Source organism: Cygnus atratus, chromosome 9, assembly GCF_013377495.2.
Source record: "Cygnus atratus isolate AKBS03 ecotype Queensland, Australia chromosome 9, CAtr_DNAZoo_HiC_assembly, whole genome shotgun sequence".
Classification (NCBI taxonomy): Eukaryota; Metazoa; Chordata; class Aves; order Anseriformes; family Anatidae; genus Cygnus; species Cygnus atratus.
Window position 1 is genome coordinate 26,204,922 of NC_066370.1, and position 19,873 is coordinate 26,224,794.

Consider the following 19,873-nt stretch of genomic DNA (forward strand, 5'->3'; position numbering starts at 1 on the left):
AAACAGACTTGGAAGACAGAGCAAAGACAGAATAGTCACTTGAAAAGCAAAAGGTATCAATTGGGGCCCCTCAGTGTCAAAGAAGAGGGTATATCTGCATATTTGTTCATGCTTAACTGTACCACATAGCACTCTGAATATGCTGGGGGGCAGAGGAAAGCGAAGAAGAGAGGAGACTGTGCGCATGTGTGTGTTTAAGTGCACACATGCGTGCACATGGACAGCTAGGGGATGCACAGCAAAGCAACGCAGTTGTCACACAGCAGAGATGTACAGAAAGGTCATGCACCGACAGAATGTATCAGGCACTGGCTCCAAATGACACTGGCTGTTGATGGAAGAAGCGAGGTGGTGCTAGGGGCACAGAGAGGCATTCTTAGTGACAACAGCAAGCAGCAGACACAGGCATCGAAGGCATGCAGAAAGTTGAAAGTTAAACCTACTGGAAATTCCGAACCAAAATCTGCCTTAAAGTCACTCTTGTCTACATCATCAAAAATACTAGTGGTTCCTGAGTCAATGCCCATATGTTCCATAATACTATGATCCTAATAATTGTCGGAGAGAAAAACAAGCATCAGTTACATTTTATTGAAGACCTATTCAACTGATCACAGGTAAACGCAAGCATTCCACCTATTTAAGAATCAAGGAAAAAGTACTGATGGTAGGAAGATTTCAGGGAACTACTTGTAAATATTTATGAAAACCTTAATTCACAAAAGTGAATTTCAATCTCAAGCCTAAATCCACAAAGGGATAGAAAAGACCAGGAGCTGAAGGGGGGAACAAAACTTCACAGTATACCCCCACGTGCAGTTCTGCTCCCAGGGATACCTATAGAACAGGAGGTGGACTCTTGTACCTGCCCCAAATTTATTTGCTATTTTGTTGTAATATGAAAAGCAACTTGGAGAAACCCCCTACATCTTAGCACAAATTTGGCCATGAGACCTACATAAGAGATGTACACATGAAATGAAAAATAAATGAGAGAACACTTTAGCTGGCCACAAGCTCCACAAGGACTGTGCAGCAGAACAACAGGCTGCATCTTATCATACAAGTACAAATGTGGTCCGTGGACTGGATTTTAAAGTCACCTTCCCCTTCGACTCATTTTAGAAAAGATTAAGAACTGCTCATCTGATGGAAGACTCAGGATTACACATGGACTGTGCATGTTGGAGTCATGAGGTTTCACTTTATGATCGTCAGTTCATGGCTGTTCAGCACACAGTACGCTCCTGATATCTGCAAGTAGACTACCGGGCTGTGAACTGTTCATAGCTGCACTGTGCCATCACATCCCGTGCGACACAGGGCAGTGGGGCGTACCCCAGGCTTACTGCTGACTCCACCTGCTTAAAGCTGTCTCTACTCTTCATTAAAGCATACCTCCAAATAAGTTTTTCCACTGGTAAGTTCAGAAGCCCACATTACACTTTTTTGTTTGTCCTGAGTTATTCAGATCACCAGAGAACTGGCTGCTCAGCACATTAGCGCCAAAACTGCAATGCTTAAGTTACATACAAAAGTGAAGCCGACAAATCACTTTCAGTCTTCTCACAGTGAGAAAGAGATAAAGAGATAGATTAAAAAAAAAAGTAAAGAAAGAAAAAAACACCAAAAACTCACATCTGAAATACTAATGCTTTAGTGAAAAACCTACATTTTATGAAACTGAGTACCAAACATGCGGGAAATAACATGAAGCGTTACCTCCATTTTCATGTCATGATCCTTAGAATAGTGTTCATCCACAGTTTCCCCATTAGGTGAACGTGATCTAGCAGTTGCAGTGACTGACAAGTCTCCACGGGATATTAAAGTGCACATGTACGCATCATGGGAGAAAACATCATGTCGAGTGAATTCAGAAAACAGCAGCACCAAATTCACAAACTCTGTCTTCTCATGATCACTATTTGGGTCAGCTATTCCAAAACCAAAAAAAAATGGACTGTAATTTCAACATATAAATATCTGTTTCTCAGCTACCCAACTCACAAACCCCAGCAAATTCATTTTAAAGTTCTAGAGGCCTGATAAAAATGTCTCAGGGATCCTGGACAAATTTATCTTTGCCTCTGCAGAATGAATCACTTCCCATCTAGTGACATACAACCTGCACGTTTGCTCAAGACACACAACGGACCTCAGACAGCAGTGGATGCCAGAACATCCTACGCTATCCACATCCTGCAGCTAGGCATGTCCGCAGTTAAGCACAACGTTCTGCTATTTATTTGATTTGCCTTTGAAGTAAGTGAAAAGAAAAAGGGGGGGAAAGAGGGCAAGAATGTTCCTTGTGCGCAGAAAAATTAAGTTTACTGTGAAGCTTTGGATTATAACAGACAACCCAGTGACTGTACTTCTTCTCCAAAATGTTATTACTAGGGTAAATATTACTGTCTTGTCTACAGTGCTTTTGTATTCCTAATACAAAAGTTTTTAAAGTATTTTCAAAGAATTTATTCTGGTTACTTTATTTTAACTAATAAGTGTGTTCACACACATCAGGAAAAGGCTTGTTAAAAGAATTGCATGTTATTTTGCCAATGACAAAGCAAAGTCTAGAGAAATACAATTTTTAAATTAAGTTTTCATTTGTCACAGCTATATTTAATTTTACTAGTTCCATAACAAAGGAAGGTTTGCAATATCGCAGTTAACACAAAATAGCTCTATACCACAACAACTCTATTTAGCAATAAAAACCTCCAGCTACAAACTACCAAATCTAAATCATCAACATATACTTACAGCAAATTATGCAATACAAGCTCAAATTAATTCAATATATAACAATTTCTATTTAGAATTGTCATTTGTTGTCAAACTAACAGGCAATTTACAGATAAACAATAAGACCTACATTAGTCTTTCTCCCACGTACAGTAAACGGAGACATTCTTTTGATTTTCACCCTAACACACTTTCTTCTCATGTTTGTTGAAACTCTCGTTACACTGCAGTATAGAAGTTGCAACAGTAAGCCCAAGAATACACCAGTTCTAAGTCAGAACTCTTCTCTGCAAACCTTACCCATCCTGAACTGCCCACCAAGACACACGTGCTGGATGCCACATGGAAAGGCACAACAAAGAGCATCATACAAACACACCCGCACACTAAGTGATTTGCCCTCAGTCAAAATAAAGCAGCCACGTGCTTTTCATTTTTGGAGACAAAGAATCTCAACCACCATAAAAACGATATCACACAACAAAACTATTCCAGTCCTCTAAAATAACAAGGAATATTTCAAGCAAGGAAAACATTCCCCAGCTATTCTCCCTACACTGTCTCGCAGAGCTACCCATGTGAAGAAAGATGATACCATATTTGAAACAAGGAAATCAGAAACACAAGTCTAAATAACACAAATAGTTTGGATGGTTTAGTAAAACTTGGGTCACCAATGACACGAAAATAGAGCAACACCAATACTCCAGAGTCTGCAGCAGATTTCTAAGAATTTTCTCCTTTTTCGGATGTTGAGAGTTTTCAATATCATGTTTCAAACCACTTAAAATTCCCCTCAATTTACGGGCACCAAAAAAAAAAAAAAAAGCACTAACTTCCAGTACTTAAGATACCAGAAACATGAGGTACAATATCAGATGGTTTTATTAGACCAATACATTTCTTAGAGCAACCTACAATGGACAAAGATTCCTTTTTTTTTTTTTCAGCTCACCTATTTGCCACCTAACAGCTTTTGATTTCAACACTTGTGCACAATATTCAAGTCAGTCACTTTGAATGTAGATTTGTCAAAAAGAGGCAAGTGTTTGGTCTTAGCTATGCATGTAGTGCAAGTAATTTCCCTAAATCTTTTACAGCTTAAACAGAAATAAACATTGTTTCTTCCAATTTTCCTTTTGTGGAAGAAAAAAAAAATCACAGAAAAATCCTATAACAAGGCAGGAAATTTCAAAAATAAATACATAAGAAAATCAAGCAGGTCATCACGGAAACTGCGAAACACCTGCTACAACAAAACAATAACTTCAGCAGCCAGAGAGCAGACCAGTCATTTCTGACCTACTTTGGAATACAAGTTAGTTAATACTCACATAATGAGGGAGCCTGTGTGTCTAAAAACCTCAGCAGGACATTCTGAAAAACAGGAAGACTGGAACCTGCCAAGGAGGCTGAAGACAGAGATTCCTTTTCATCTAGGACTTCAGATTCACCACATCTCTGCACAGTTAAATACATAAAACAGTATGTATCCACACCAAACACATCCAGTATTCCCACAATTTGCAAGTGAGGCACCTATATGTGGGATTCTTTCCTACCTCTCCATAAAATGCAGACTTGCTCTAGAATGACAGTTTTCTCCCATTACCCCAGTTAGGTTATTACTGAAGTGTTTTATTCACTTTGGATTACTTATTGAAAAGGAATACCTCTCACAGGTACCATCATCTGCAATGGCACAATTTCATATAAAAACAACAACAAAATTAAAGATCCAGAACTTCCACGACCGAAGTGAAGACGAAAGGTAACTCCTCTTGTTCGTGTAAGTGACAAGAAGCGTAGCAACAGCCAGGGCGAACACCTCGGCCGTGAGTGGGTGCCGGGGAGGGAGGCAGCAGCACGCCAGCTCCCTTCCCCCCGGCAGTGGTTTGTGGCGAGGCGAGGACGACGCGAAAGCCTCACACAGCCCGGCTGCAGAGGCTGCACCGCGCAGGGCTGTGGGGTGCTGCAAGCCCAGGGACCTGCAGCAAGGCTGCGGCTAACGCACCGCCCCGTGCACGCTGAAGCGCAGGGCTGGAACGTCAGGGAAGCATCGTCAGCTTCTGCAGGCTGCAACAGGATCACTACAGACAGGTAATTGCTTACATTAAAGACACCACTGTCGTGTTTCGCCTCTCCAGCAAAACATTATCATTTCCCCTGAAAATGGATGCAGTTCTACAGAACGCAAGATGAAAATTACACTCGAGTTTTGCCTCAAAATGGTCTTTGTTTTGGAGCCGTCCCCAAGTCCTCCAAGCAGGAGCACACCCGCCTGTGTGCAGGGGAGATGTATGCCCCACTTTTCAAGGAACTCCAGGTACTGTGGCATCCATTTATTTGGACAAGTAGCTCAAAGAAGTAAAACAGTTCAAACAAAAAGGCATAAAAACACTCTCAGGCTGTAATTTCTTACCTAAGTAGACGGCTTTTTCATTTTATCTAGAATATAAAAACTGTAAATGATAACAAAATCTCCAGTGCTCCAAATGCAATCAAACTTAGTGTTGCAAAGAGTAGAGATTAAAGTGATTTTTCTTTAGAAATATCTTTCTTTTTAAGCATACTGCTTATGCTATTCTAGAAGTAGAAAGAACTTACTTCTGCTTCAATTTCTGCTTGTCTCTTCTCCAGGAGTTTGGCTACAGCCATGGCCCTGTGCTTACCAGACCTTTTACAGCTTACAGCCCATTCACAGAGTAGAGTTACCACAGCTTCGTCGTTTGGGGCTACCTGTTCAGTGCAAGAACAAAAAGAAAACCATTTCACCTACACGTCCAGCAGGCTTCTTTATGAGCAAGCAGCTTTCAGCAAGGGGTGTTCTGAGGGAAGGAAAGAGAAGCTGGGTTTTTTTCTTTACTACTAATGGATGCACAAGGTTGTTTCATTCATATTTTCTAATTAAACATAACCTAGAAGCAAAAGAGGGAAGTTCAAATTTTCACACTGCTGATACTCAAATCAAAACTGTCTTTTATCATAATGTTGCTTCACAAAACAGTAAAGGGCAAAATAGGAAAAGCATATCCCACAAAGCCTCTCAACCAAAATAACCACACAGAATTTGTCTTCTTTATAACAATTCTTCCAAACCTCCTCCACGTTTCCAGACCATGAATAGCACACCACCAACTCATACCAAAAAAAAAAAAAAAAAAAAACAAAACCAAACCCACCAACTCTGGAGGCATGAGGATCAAATAACCAAGGTCAAAAAACTCCCAACCAAAAAGCTCAACTTACTTCTGACCTGTACATGCCTAACAGGCCTTTTAAGAACAGTCTTTAGAAAATCCATCCTTACCAAGTAAGAGCTATGCTATACATTATGTTTGTATCTATTGAGTGTTTATCAAATCCCTGTTTCCACTAACTACCTACATTTTGGAAGTATTTTTCTAGTGTGCTACTGAACTGGATCTGCTGAACTTCCTCACTCCTGCCCAAGCTCGCTACTACATCTGAACATCGAACATAAGAAAGACCTGCAAAATAAATAGATGCGATTTCTCCTCTCCTCCATGATTAGTGGAAACTACATTTACAGATAAACATTAGAAAGGCTAGAGCTAAACATAGCTTCCCCAGAAAGTAGAAACTTTTTCTATAGTGATTAAGAATTACAGGCTCCTAAGAATGAAAGTTACTGCAGTAATATGCCAAATAACAACTAGGGTATACATGTATATATGTACACATATCATACACACACATTTCCTGAAACGCATTTCAATGGGCCAACAGGAGACACTAAATGACAAGGGCGGGGGAAATGGAGGGAACAAGGGGAATGCTTCTCTCCAACCCAAGCGAAGCCACACAGCAATGCCACCTCCGCTGTGGTTAGATGCAGTCGGCTGACAACCGAAGTATGGATACTGTGCATTTTCAAAAGGTCTGATCTCCACACTGACTTCTTTCCCTTTCTGCCAACAACAGAAGCACTTCTGTGCCTCAGGCAGACACCGCCTGGGAGGGCTGCCCGTTCCCTGAGGCTGCGCCTCCGCTGTAACGCACCCTGAGGCACCCCAAGGAGCAAAGGGCCTGCCTCCTTCCTCACAGGGGACTGCACTTGGAAATGGCAGAGAAGCTTATCTTCTTGAGAGAGGAGCAGGTGATGCTCCTGGGACCAAATCTGTTCAGAAAAGTAGGCCAGGAAAGCCTTCGAGAGCTGAGGCAATGGGGTAGGGGCACAAATGCTGCAGGTCAGAGCTCACTGGGCTGGAGCAACACAGAAGGGGACAAGAGACTCCAAAGGGAGGCTTACACGGGGTTCTGTTGAAGGTAAAATGGCTGTAGCAGTGATCCTACACGTTTTTGTTCTGGCCTAAAAAAATGACTTGAGTTGTTTGGTGAAACGTCAAATCCTAGCAGAGGAAAGCCATCAGCTATTTTCCATTTGAGAGAAACAAGGGTGCTGTTCCTCCAAGGAATACACACGCAGCACAAACACTGCCAACACACAACCACTAAAGCACACGTACCTGTGCACACACCAGTATTTCCTTCAGACGCTGTGTCCGTGGGTCATGAGTGCCAGTCTGTTGCCCAGCTAACCTCACTGCTGCACTCAGCTGCATTTAGTGCTGCAAGACGAAGCCATCAGGGCTGGCGCTCGGTGAGCTAACTGCCCCCGCTGCTGCCGGCTCCCGCTGCACGAGGGAGCGGCTCACTTACAGCTAAGCCCAACAACAAGCCTAAGAACAACCCAAGCGAAACCCCAGGCACCGTATGCAAGAACACACACAAACACCATTCAAAACAAACGGCCCCAGCAAGCACCACACGACATGGGGCCATGCCACCTGCCTGCCACCACCGCGGCACAGGGCTCAGCAGGGCCAGGAGGCCTCCGCCACCACGCGGGCCATCGCCGACGGCCGTCCCTTTGTGCAGTGCACCACGAGCACCAGCCCCGAGCGGGTGAGCCCACACAGCGGGCGACTCGGAGCAGCATGTCCCCAGAGAGACCTCACAGCGAGCACCGCGCCCACCGCGCTCAGTTGTCCATTTAGTCTTAGGTATTAAGCCAGCAATAGTTGCATTCTTATTTATTTTTTTTTAATTAAAAAAAGGCTAAACATTGTATAATTGACTTATCTGACAGCCCAAACACAAGAAACCACGGGACAAGCTGACCCTTTCGTGGTAAAGCTGGAAGTTACTTCAATTTTTTCAAGAAATGCTATGAACTCTTACTTTTGCATAATACTGCAATGTGTCTGTATTATTAATTCCTTTTAATATAATTTTAAAGGATGGATGTTTGTGCACTTCACAAGAAAATAGCGTGAAATTACTCTGGTCACGACAGCACTGAGGTCTACATAAATTAAGTACAGATTAATTCCTCGTCTGTTCTATCTGAACATCAGATTTTGCTGAATGACTGACCTGTTTCAAATGACAAACTGATTTCTTTCCCAAACAATAAGAGACAGACAGCCCTACAGTTCAGAAAATACAGTCAATTTGTTCTAAGTGAGTCATCTGCTAACACTGATATTTATTAGCACAAGAATATAAAAATGAATCCCTAATTCTATGCCTGTAAAAAGCAGAACTCCATTTTCAGAGATGCAGAGTCCAACGCTGCTACAAGTCAGACAGCTAGAAGTGAGTATTCACATTAAAAAAATCACGGTGCGGATTCTCAAGCTTCATGTATACAGAGAACACATGGAGGTGTTTATCCATCTAAGAATTTCAACCACACAACTTTTAAGTACCTAAAAACAGTAGGTTTGGTTCTCAGGAACTGACATGAGCAGCAATAAAAAAAGGCTATCTGAGTACAAGTAACTATTTCAACCCAGTCAGACTTGGTATACTGCCCAAACAATCACCAGAACTATTCACACACACCAAGCTCTCGGAACATGGGACAAGTGCAGCAGCTGAGAAAAGTAAAGTTGAAGTGTCTAACCATCAAACACTTCATTCTGCTCTTCAATGAAAATAACAAATATTTTACAGCTATATCAAGTCCCTGCAATGTAAAGAATTATCCAAGAAACCTCACAGTAAGCAAGCCTCTCACACACAGGCAGTGGTGAAGACTTTTCTAAGCAGCCCTCAGCTCAGCTGCATCAAAAAGGAAAATGTTAGAATGTCCAGTGTTGGAAACTCTGCGTTGGGTGCTCGCTGCTTTGCTGAGCACAGATCGTGGTTTGCTGCTCCTAGAAGCCAGGGACGCAGCAGCCTGTGACGCTGCTGAGCACGCATGGGGAGCTCTCGCTTCCTGCCCCACTGTGTGGCAGCTTCACTGCTCAGCTTCCTTCCTCCTGATGCTGCCTCACGATAGCTTACCTCATGATTTCCTCCCCTCTGATGCTGTAAATGTTTATTTACACACGCCAAGAATGCAAGTGAGTAACACCTCTTAATAACAACCAGGTTCTGGATTCATCTTATTTGGAATTTTGTATCTGCAGATGTTCCAGCCTGGAAAAGCGCAGACCACATTTCAGAAGGGCTCAAACTATTGCCTTGAAGAGCAGCAATGAGATCACACTTGTACCCTTAAAGTTTCAGGGGCAGGAAAGCCGTAAGATCAGTTCACATGTTGCTTGATGACTATGTTTTTTGTAGGGAGGACACAAGATGATGTGACAGCACAGAACAGACGTGGGCAGGTGAGACCTGGAACTCTGAGCTGCAGGAGGGAACTCCCCCACAGACAAGGCCCTTTCTTCAAAATTCCCAAACCTCTCACCATTCCTAGTGAGACAAAAACACTGTAAGGTGGCATCAGACGGCAGAGATTAACTACGTCTGGCAGCACGCACCTTCCAAGCACGATTTCAACAAGTTTAGACACCTCACTCACAACCTGGGCAACCTGCCCAACAGAAGTCCGCATGAGAGGATTTAAAGCATTGCCTGTACTCCCGTAGCCTTTCTATTGCTGCAAATGTCAGTTCCTGAGAACCATACCCACTGTTTTAGGCACATAGAAGTTGTGTGGTTGAAAACATCTCACTCACAAATTTGTTATTTAGCTATTCCGGGTCTTATAGTTACGACTTAAAATAGCTGTAACTTTCTGAAAGTCGTTAGTCAAGCCCTTTCAAAGAAAACCAAAGGTCTCACCTCCACCAGTTTATAAGTAGAGCAGAAGGTGGGCGAGGATGAGCAAAGTCACTTGTTTCATTAAAAAAAAGAGAAAAGAAGAAGCACAACTACTAATAAAGGGAAGCACTGAAAGTATTAAACATGGTTGTTTCTGATACACGTGGAGATAGAGAGCCAAAAGTATTATTAAAACTGCTTTTTATAACTCAGAGCTCTTTTCCCACTAGCCCCTGCTTTTACTATTAACTCAAAAGTTGCTACTAAAGGCAAAGTTTGACTTTTACTCAAGCTAAGACCACCGCTGAGGTACTCAGACTGCAGAATTTCTTTTGTGACGGAGGCAGAAAGTATGACGTAGCGTTCGCTAACTAGCTCAAATCACTAAGCAGGAGGAAACCCCCATCCCCTCTCACTTCTTTTAAACCCCTCAAGAAGGGGAGCAGGTGCCTGACTCACTGCCGCTGGGAAATGCCAGCGTCATTTGTCGTAACCGCTCCTCCGCGATGTCACGCCCGCAGCGCTGCGCCACCGCGCTGGGAGCCCCTTACGGGAAGCGCCCGCCGCGCCACGGGACGGCACTGCCCTGCAGGGCACAGCACCCTGCGCCGGGCACAGCGCCCTGCCTCGTGCTGGAAGGAAGCAACAGCTTGTAGCAGACCTGCTCTCCTGCGCCTCAGAGGTGCCTGAGGAGGATATGGGTGAGATACACCGTATACACCTAAGTGTATATATACAATATACATATTTATAAGGATATTTCTATTATTTTCAAAACGTTTTGAAAATGTCTTCAAACAAATCTTTCCACGGATCTAAGCATATGCTTTTTGCACGTCACGTCCGTGTCCGATGAAGCCAGAGTGCCCTTAAATCATGAAGAAGGTTAACAAAACAACAACGAACGTGAGTGCCTCCTTGGACAATACAGTTCAGTTTCAAAATGAGCTTTTTTGTTTCAAATGTAGCAGAATTATCATTTAAGAATACTAACCAGGCTTTTTTTTTATGCAAGTCTACATAATAAATTTGGAATCACAATTCCAGTTAGCATTTTCAAATGAACTCCTCCATGAAAAAGACCAGTATTTTTAAACTCCAAATTTGTTTTCTAAGACGACAATAAATGGTTTCCAGAAGCCTTTTTTTTGAAGGCTGTTTTTAGATCAAAAGAGAAAACAAAGAAGGGGAACGATACGGCAACATTTATTACTACAGCCTGCCTTTCTAACCTGCAAATCCCAGACCACCACCTTACTGAAGGAGCCGAGCTCCCTGCGGGGCAGCCAGCTGCCCACAGCGCCCCTTCTCCCCTCGCAGGCAGGCAGCTCCTCACGCTCATTCCGCCCGGTCTCTTCCTCACCCAGCTGCATATCCTTAACAAGGGAGCTCTCAAGGTGTAGTCACTGTGGAAAAAGTGCCCTTTAAAGGTCTGGGGTTTTTAAACCAACTAAATGCACTAACCTCAGCAGTACGGGCTATATAGCACATAAAGAAACGCCTCCGACCGCAGCCCAAGAGGGACAAAGCCCTGACAGTGTTGTAGGCAAGCTTTATTTTACACCACAGCACTATCAACAGCTCAAAGACAAACCTTTCTACTGAAGTACAATTTATGTGACCAGGTTCAACAAAATATTAACCACTTCTCTGTAGTTGTCTTATGTAAAAAGAAAAAAAATTCTGTGTTCTTATTAAGGACTCTGCCAGTTATTTATGTCACAGAATATTTTTGTCCCTCTCAGACAAGTTTTGTACTAACTCCCTTCATACCTAGGTGAGCAGAAATATTATGTTGAATTTTCTGAAATAACGAAGGGTGAAAACACCTGCACAGACAAGTTTCAGATAACCAAGCAATTCAAGCAACTGAACTAATGCTAACTGCATTATTAAAAACACTGCAAGAATGTTCAGAACATGCTCTATTTTCTCAGTGTTTGTGGAAACAGATTCTGATTCTACAGATATTTAAATTCATTTTATTTTGTTCATCCTGTTTCTCTTACCCGTCATGCATCCCAACATACTCAGATTCAGGTCCCCCAGACAGCATCAAACTAACTGTTAAATTCTAGCTTAAGGAACTAAAACAGCATCATTATACCTCCTTTCCCACAGACACAGGGGGTGGTGTGTTGGTTTTTTTTGGTTGTTTGTTTCATTTCCAGCAAAGTGATCTCAGAAAGGCAAATATTAACTCTGCATTTGTAGCAAGCCCATTCGTGAGAACCAAGATTAAAAGCATGAGTTTTTCACTCTAAAACGAAAAAAACTTTTGGCATCATAAGAATTCAGTTGGACTTTATGCAGTCAGACTGTTGTAGACAACACGAGACACAAGACCTAAATATGATTTCAGAGACCTGAACTTTAAAATCAATCCAAGTGCACAAATATCCATGAAACTTCAGGCTTTTACATAATGATACCTGCACAATAACATCCTCAGTGCTAATCCCCAATGCACAAGAGATATTCCGTGTTGAGGGGATGTCAGATGGAAAATACCCACAGCTATAATTAAGACCAATAGTATTTTCTACAATACCGTCAAATGAAAGTGAATTTACTGCCTTATGCCATGTCACAGATTTCTAGATTTCAAATCCACCTACCCAGCTTAATCTACTGAGAAACTCTATGCAAGTCAGTAAAGCTGAATTGGAAATGAAAGGTCTTTTGTATATACTACTTTTGTTTTGTAGTCTTTTGAGTACTTTTGTACTCACTATGTTCACAATGTAATAACATTCTTACCATATTAATTGTGAAATTTTACTTTTATTGGCTGCCAAACATTCACAGCAAAAGAAGAAGTTGTTATCAGTTGGACTTCATGAATAAAAAGCTGAGCATCTCACAGATGCCTGCACCACTTTCTGGTCTGCACACAGAGCCTGGTGATCACCCTGCACCGGTAAGAAATCCTCCTATAAGAGCAAACCCAGGCTGGGATCTACGGTTAAGGTTCAAACCAAGCTACTCATGTGTGATTATGCAGGAACAATCACTCTTAGATCACAGGGACAGTCTGCAAGAAACTGCAACATTATTCTTATCTCCTATTTGAAGTCCACTTAATAATGCAGCATCAAGTCACTGGAGAAGCACTAGATTCTTCTATCACTTCTATGGCCTCTCTCAAGCAGGTCAAGAACGGAAGGTTTGTCCCAGGTCTGGTCAAAATGTGGATTTAACATCACATCTCACATAGCTTCAGTGTGCCACCTTCGTCATCTGCTACACAATGCTCGAAGCCTGAGCTTTGTTCCATGTATTCTGTCCTGTTTGTCCCACTTAAACTCAATGTACAGCCACAGCTCAGCCCCTCACACCACATTCTTCCTCCATTTTGGTCTCTCTGCCCCGTCACCAGTGTTACCAGGTCCTATCCTTCACCATCATTCCTCCACATCTCCCCATGGGATGAAAAGCAATCCTGACTCCTCCAGGGCCTAGGACACATGGCCTTGCAGCTAATCTACGCCCACCTACCCTCCTTCGCTCCAGCCACTTCCCCCAAGTCTTCTTTTGCTCCAACACTTAAGTAATCAGCTGTATATTAAAATGATTCTGAAGAAATCAGCAGCATGTATAAAAGCAGCATCTGAAGTGCATTTGTGTGTGTTTAGACCCACTCAGAACCCAAGCACTTTGTAGCAGGAGTCACTTTCCTTCTATTCCAGTGCTTCAGAGCACCACTGATACGTGCAAGCACTGGCATCATTTGCAGTCTTCACAACAAAATTTAGCAATCCAGCAGGAAAAAACAGACAGGAAAAAAGTTCCAAACACATTCCAGTGGATTCCAATCACAACAGGGGATAGGAGATAGCTGTCCTTCAAACTATGCTGTGCTTTAGATAATTACATCAGTAGGCAGACATCCCTGAGATAGCTATCTTATTCACAGAACAGAAGTCCTTTCAGGCTTACACGAGTTGCCATCTGAAATCAGAACATGCAAGACCTCTTAACTTATGACCTTTTCTGCCTAGGAAAAACAGCCTAAGTTTATTAAGTGGGAAGGAAATAGAGAGACAAAAAAAGACAAACAGCTTTTCATGTGGGAACATCCTTATGTGCTTCAACTTGCAGAGGGTGAGCCAGGTCCCAGGCCCACGGGACATCAAACTGCCATCTAGCGGCTTCGCAGCCTGTTGGAGAAAGCAGGCAAGCCTCAGAAACGTCGGATAGGACTTCGCTGGCCACGGGCACTCAGTCTGCCCATGAGGCAAGCAGCTAACAACAAAACTAATAAACGTGAATGTAACGGTAAAAGTTCAAATGTGAAAAACACACAGCAAGTACTACAAATCAGATATTCAGCAACATGAGGCAACCTCATTTGGCTGCCAAAAGTTAAGCCTGAGGCAAGCAACAACAGTCTTGAAAACTCCAGAGGACTTTAGAAGCTATAGTTTATCTAAATGTTTAATTTCATACCAGCTCCAAACTCAGTAAGGTACAACTGAAATTTTCAAGGTCAAGTTTTCTTCTCTCAGAAGGACATTAAAAACCTTTTCGTCTGCTTTCCCTACAATATCCCACGACAACTGTGCAAACACAGGTACATCATCACTTTTGTATGACAATGCTTCCTTACTACTCATCATTCTTCATCTCAGAGTAAAATCATTATGCCATTAAAAGACAGGTAGCCCTGTAAATTAGCCAGACAGACCTTGATAAAGATGTTTGGTACCAGAGGCGGGGAACACATCTTTAAGAGAGCTGTTCAGGAGCCAAAACAGATGTATTTTCAAGGCAACCCAACCTCAGGTCATAAAGTACCACTTAACAAACATAATAATAGCAGACAACCAGCAACAAGAACAGAACAATTACCTTGCTTTCAGAACACTCACTACCAACACTGCCTCTTGAAACACAAAAAAATGGTTTGTAAATACAATTGGAACTGGAAGTTAGAAAAACCTTTTGAAATGTAGGAAGAAGGGAAAAATATATATATATAAAAACAAATGTAGAAGGGCAACAGCACAGAACTACATCAGCTGACCCCAAAAACAGATGCAAACAAAAAGCTAGCACTTAAAACATATTAAACCCTACCCATTAAAAAAAAACAAACACTTGTGTGTTAAAAATCCTCACTGCATCCAAGAGTCAATGTTATGAACTTTCAGCAACTTCATCTGTCTGATATAGCAGCTCTCCTTTATCTATTTCTTCACCACCCTTAAATTTTACCTTTGCAGATGCTTGCTGCATTTGTCTTAGGCCCCTGAAAGGCTACAATCCATCTAATCACCTGCCTCTCAAAAGGTATAAAGCATTTCAAAATGCACAGAGTGGTAATCTTCATCCTGCTGTTCTGAATGCCAGCTGTCCAACACAACAGACCTCTGTATGAAGACAAGAACTGGAATTCAACAGTTGGAAGGAATGCCAGAACACGGTCTATTGAACACCAATTTTCATTTCAAGACCACAGGACAAATCTTACCAGGGTATGAACTGGCAAAGGGATAAAAAATTCAATATAGAAACCATGCAAGTTATCCTTTCTTCCACATGAAAGCAGAAAAAAAGCTTGAATGAACCCAGATTTAATCTGAGCTATACAAAAATTTTAGCAATTATTATTTCAATACAGTTAATATATTCAAATTGAAGCCAAATTTTTAACATGAGTTATGATGAAATGTATCTTACATAACAAAGAAGCTAACATTATAATATATATATATGTACATAGCAATTTCACAGCTATATGAGATGCATAACACTGCAAATACCACATAACTCTAAAGATTTCTAATGCTTTGAGCTGAACTGCATAAGACTAAACTTCAGAAAATGTAGAAACTCTGCAATCAAGAAAGGCTTGTCCCAGATGATTCAAAACACAACCACTGTTGCTGGCATGAGACAGCTGTATTTTTTCCTCTCATGATCACAGTAATGTGCCTGAAATACAAAGCCAACTCTGGCAAGTCTTTCATTCCTGCCTACCAGTTCTGAGCTTCACATGCAGAGTTGGTTGGCAGGTATATCTGTATGGAAATATTTCCAAAGAGATCTTATCTCCCCACCAACATATTCTGTTCATATATTGCAAAAGTCATTATAACACTGAATGACTATTACTATGCAGTGTTTCTGTGCAATATAGGGCCTTGCATTATGAATATCAACCACTAAGAACATGAAGTTATAAAGAAAAAAAAGGTATATTAGAAAAACAAACCACTTTGCAAAAAACGTTTTTAAAACATTAACATCAGCAGCTATGACAGGTTCACCAGATTCACTGCTATTTTCCACTTGAAATTTTACTTCATAAGTGTATTGTTAAAGCTGGTTATTCTTTTCCCCAAACACCTTCCAAGGAAGCTCAAGAGTCTGACATTACACATAGGCCCAATGATGCTGTCATCTGCATTGTGCAAAAAAAAAAATAAAAAAAGAGTAAAATGTTGAAGACTTCCAATAATGATTTTTATGATCTCTAAAAATGGTTTTAGTAGCACAGGTAAAAATATCAAAAAAAACAACGTACATGATTTTAGAATGTTTTAATATATTTAATAAGCCATTAATGTAAAACTTTCTACAATAGATGTAAAAGTGTAAAAAAAAAAAAAAAAAAAAAAGACAATACCTAATTCACGACCCAAAAGATGATCCAAAAAAACATGTATTCTCCTAAATGAGTTTTACAGTATATTGCACTGAAGTTATAACAGCAAAGAGCTGTTTACTCCTAATAAACCAAATGTTGAATAATAATTTAAAAAAAAAAAAGCTTTTGTATCAAGTCTGTACTTACACACATACACACAAACAATTCTCAAAAGTAAAAATAAAATCCACGGTCTACAGATTACACAGTGAGAAAAGTGGTCATTACCTCTTGGTTATCTTTATTCTGGTTCGCCCAAAAAATCTTATGATAAAGCGTCTCCATTGAATTGCTGGAATCTGATCTGTCAAAACAATGTCGATCCAACACTTCTAAGGTGTGCAAAACTCGGCTGATGGTCACCCCTAGATATGGGAGTTAGAGGAGGAAAAAAAAGTTTAAACAGGAAGATGCTGTGGGATTTAAGGCATTATCAGTCACAGCCATTATAAGCAGCAGGACAGCACAGGATCCTGTATGAGTCAGCAGAAGCAGGAACCATCCACTTGCCACCAACACGGAATCCACTTCTCAGTGACTGCAGTGGAGGGCCACGTCACTACTGCTGGCAGGTTTACCTGTAAGCATTTATGTTGCTGCCATCCTCTAGTAGAGGAAAAAGCTGACACGCTGGACTCCTAATGGTTTAAATCACAACAAGCAACTCGGCTGCAAAAGGCAAATCTGAGCCACAGTACCACACTGAAGTTCAGAGGCGCTCAAAACATCTGTGAGAATGACCACCGATAAGTTTAGGCTGAGAGACTTCCCTAACACACATATGGATGGTAACATCTGTTGATCAACAAATGAGCAAGTTAAACAAACAAAACCCCTACACTAAGAATAGCGCTAGTACACTAAAGTTCTCCAAGCACAGAATGACCAGAAACAGACAGCAGCCTAAAAGCCCATACAAATCTTTATTTGATGTTTACCTCATTGTTAGGTGGCTGCTCGTACTCTCCATAGCCTGATTTCCACAGATATTTATTTTTTTTGTCATGGAAAAGAAAGATCAAGTACAAGCTTCAAAGAGTAAATGTATATCTTCTAATTTTGTATGTTTTACATACATATTTCAAGCAAGAATCTCTGTCCTACTTAACCCTACCTAAGCTGCAAACAAGCTCTTTCAGACACGTTTCTCACCTAGGTACCCAGCTCATCCAGGAGCTGCAAGTACCCAAGCCCAAACCTGATGTTTTAGCTTTTACCCAACACTTCCATATTAATGTTAAATTACAAGTACAAAACCTGAGGACTTTGTGGAGAAATGCTGGCTGGCTGTTACATTACATCCATCTGTCAACTCTAATACTAGAATTAAGCATGGTGCACCAGGTTTATACTCAGAGAAGGAGAACAGATGCAAACCCTAAGACTCCCAACATTTTCTTCATTTTGACTTGTCTTACCTGCAGTTGATTCTTGGCACTTGTCAAAAGACCACCGCACCTCCACAGCACGACCTCTTTGTTTTATCTGCTGTTCTACTTCATAAATCTTTGCCCGAACCTGTTAAAAAAAAAAAAGTAGTTGCTAATTAGCAAGTCGTAGGAAGTCTCAATTTTCACTTCAAGTTTGTGACAGGTTTCTCACCAGGAGCAAGGTACCCTATGGCATTCCCCAGCACTTCCTACATTTGGGAACAACAAACTAAAGTATGTTCTGTTCAAATGCTTTCATTACTTAAGAATCATTTTGTACAATAAAATATCTTTTCACGTAAGCTCCTTAGATTCAACCCAATGGAAGTTAACTTTCAATGTGTCTGAAAAGTCACATCTCAGAAATGGTATGACAAGCTTCCTCTTATTTGCCATTTTACGTCTTAAAGTAACTGAAAAACATCCGAAAGTAAATAAAATCCCAGATATTTTCACAAAATCGGCACCTGACTGAAGAAACTAAGGTCATCAAACACTAGTACATCAGCAGAACTACTGAAATATATAAACTTAGGTATAGTCCTCATGAATGCAAATCACTTTTGGGGATATAAAATACATCTTAGTAAACTGAAAATTAAAAAAAGCTCACCTGTTGATTAAATGATGAATTTCCGCCTGGCATAGGTAAACTAGATGGAGCAACTTGAAGTAAATCCAGAGGCGAGCCTGGATTAATGTTCTTATTTTCATTTGTGGAATAATTCCACACCAAGGCACTTGGGCAACAAAGAGTTACAGTCTGCAAGCAATAGGATAAAACAGTAAAGTAGTACATAATAGACAAGACCAACAATACCAATAATAAGAGTCCATGAGACTAGAATCATTTTTGGCCTGTTACAGTGAAAGAAACAAAAGACAATCCTATTCACAATCACTTTAAAACATCCATTTGAAGAAATTAAATTACTATGTTATTTTCCTTCTTCATTATTAAAAATTGTATTTAAATACAGGCATGTTTAATTCCCATTTGTGTTGCTTTTATAATGCCACCGAAAAACATCACCAAAGGTTAATTTCAGTCAGATCCCCTCTGTGACACATGAATGGGCTTCAGAAAAAAAGTCATTTTGGTGTTTAGCTTTCAGAAAGAAGCTACGTATGAAAAATTAAAATTTAAGAAATTAATTAAAATGAATTCTTCTCTCAAGATTCTAAAACCCACAAGTTACTGAAGTGCACCAGTAACTTAACATTTACCTCAAAAGAAAGATTTTGCATTGACAGGCTTCAAAACAATCATTTTACAACGGCTTGAAGGCAGATACCTATTACTCTTTAGCATCTAGTAACGTACAGAGCAAAAGCAGAAAGCTTTGGTGTTTTGTGGTCAGACATTAAATATCATCTAAAGTGATGGCAGTTGGTTCATCTTACGGATTATTATTTTTGAAACTGCTGGATTACTTGTTGGGATGTTCTCCCAGTCCAAATTGCAAAGTAGTAATTTAGCAAAAAGGTTGCCTAGAGAAATGCTTCTTTGAAGAACCAGAGATCTTATCTGAAACAGAGCTGTCCTCTGGACCCACTTGGTAGCACAAGAAAAAGGGGTGAAAAAAACCACAAAGAGCACACACACAAAAGAAAAAATAAAACGAATAGTACAGGAAGAGCAGAATGATCACCCACTGTGTTGTTAGTAGAGAAAAGCTGTAAAGCTGCCAAAAGAATATACAATACAGCCCATGATGGAGACAAATGCTGATGCTCCTGTGACAGATCTATGTTCAAGAGGAAAAGAAGTTACAGCATGCTTAGAGTCAGGCAGGATCTAACTTCCTGCGCTCATACACCTGTGGTGGGGGGCAGAGAAGCTGTGCTCCCCACCTGCATGTTTCAGATAGCACTGGCTGAGCCTTTCCTGCGTGCAGCTCAGCCTCCAGGCTCTAACCTCCGGGTGGTGCTACGGCTATGAGAAAGCAGCAGCCCTGCGAGGAGG

General features: G+C 41.0%; 1 protein-coding gene across 1 annotated transcript in view; it reads right to left on the minus strand.

Moving 5' to 3' along the window:
* Positions 1 to 19,873, minus strand: part of MED12L (mediator complex subunit 12L) — a 140,809-nt gene that overhangs the window by 104,751 nt on the left and 16,185 nt on the right. The window contains exons 8-14 of the mRNA XM_050712497.1: positions 18,521 to 18,670; positions 17,896 to 17,995; positions 16,706 to 16,842; positions 5,356 to 5,487; positions 4,083 to 4,209; positions 1,723 to 1,937; positions 444 to 548 (exon numbers count right to left, since the gene is read on the minus strand). Coding sequence (XP_050568454.1) covers positions 444 to 548; positions 1,723 to 1,937; positions 4,083 to 4,209; positions 5,356 to 5,487; positions 16,706 to 16,842; positions 17,896 to 17,995; positions 18,521 to 18,670 — 966 coding nt within the window. The remainder of the gene's footprint in view (positions 1 to 443; positions 549 to 1,722; positions 1,938 to 4,082; positions 4,210 to 5,355; positions 5,488 to 16,705; positions 16,843 to 17,895; positions 17,996 to 18,520; positions 18,671 to 19,873) is intronic.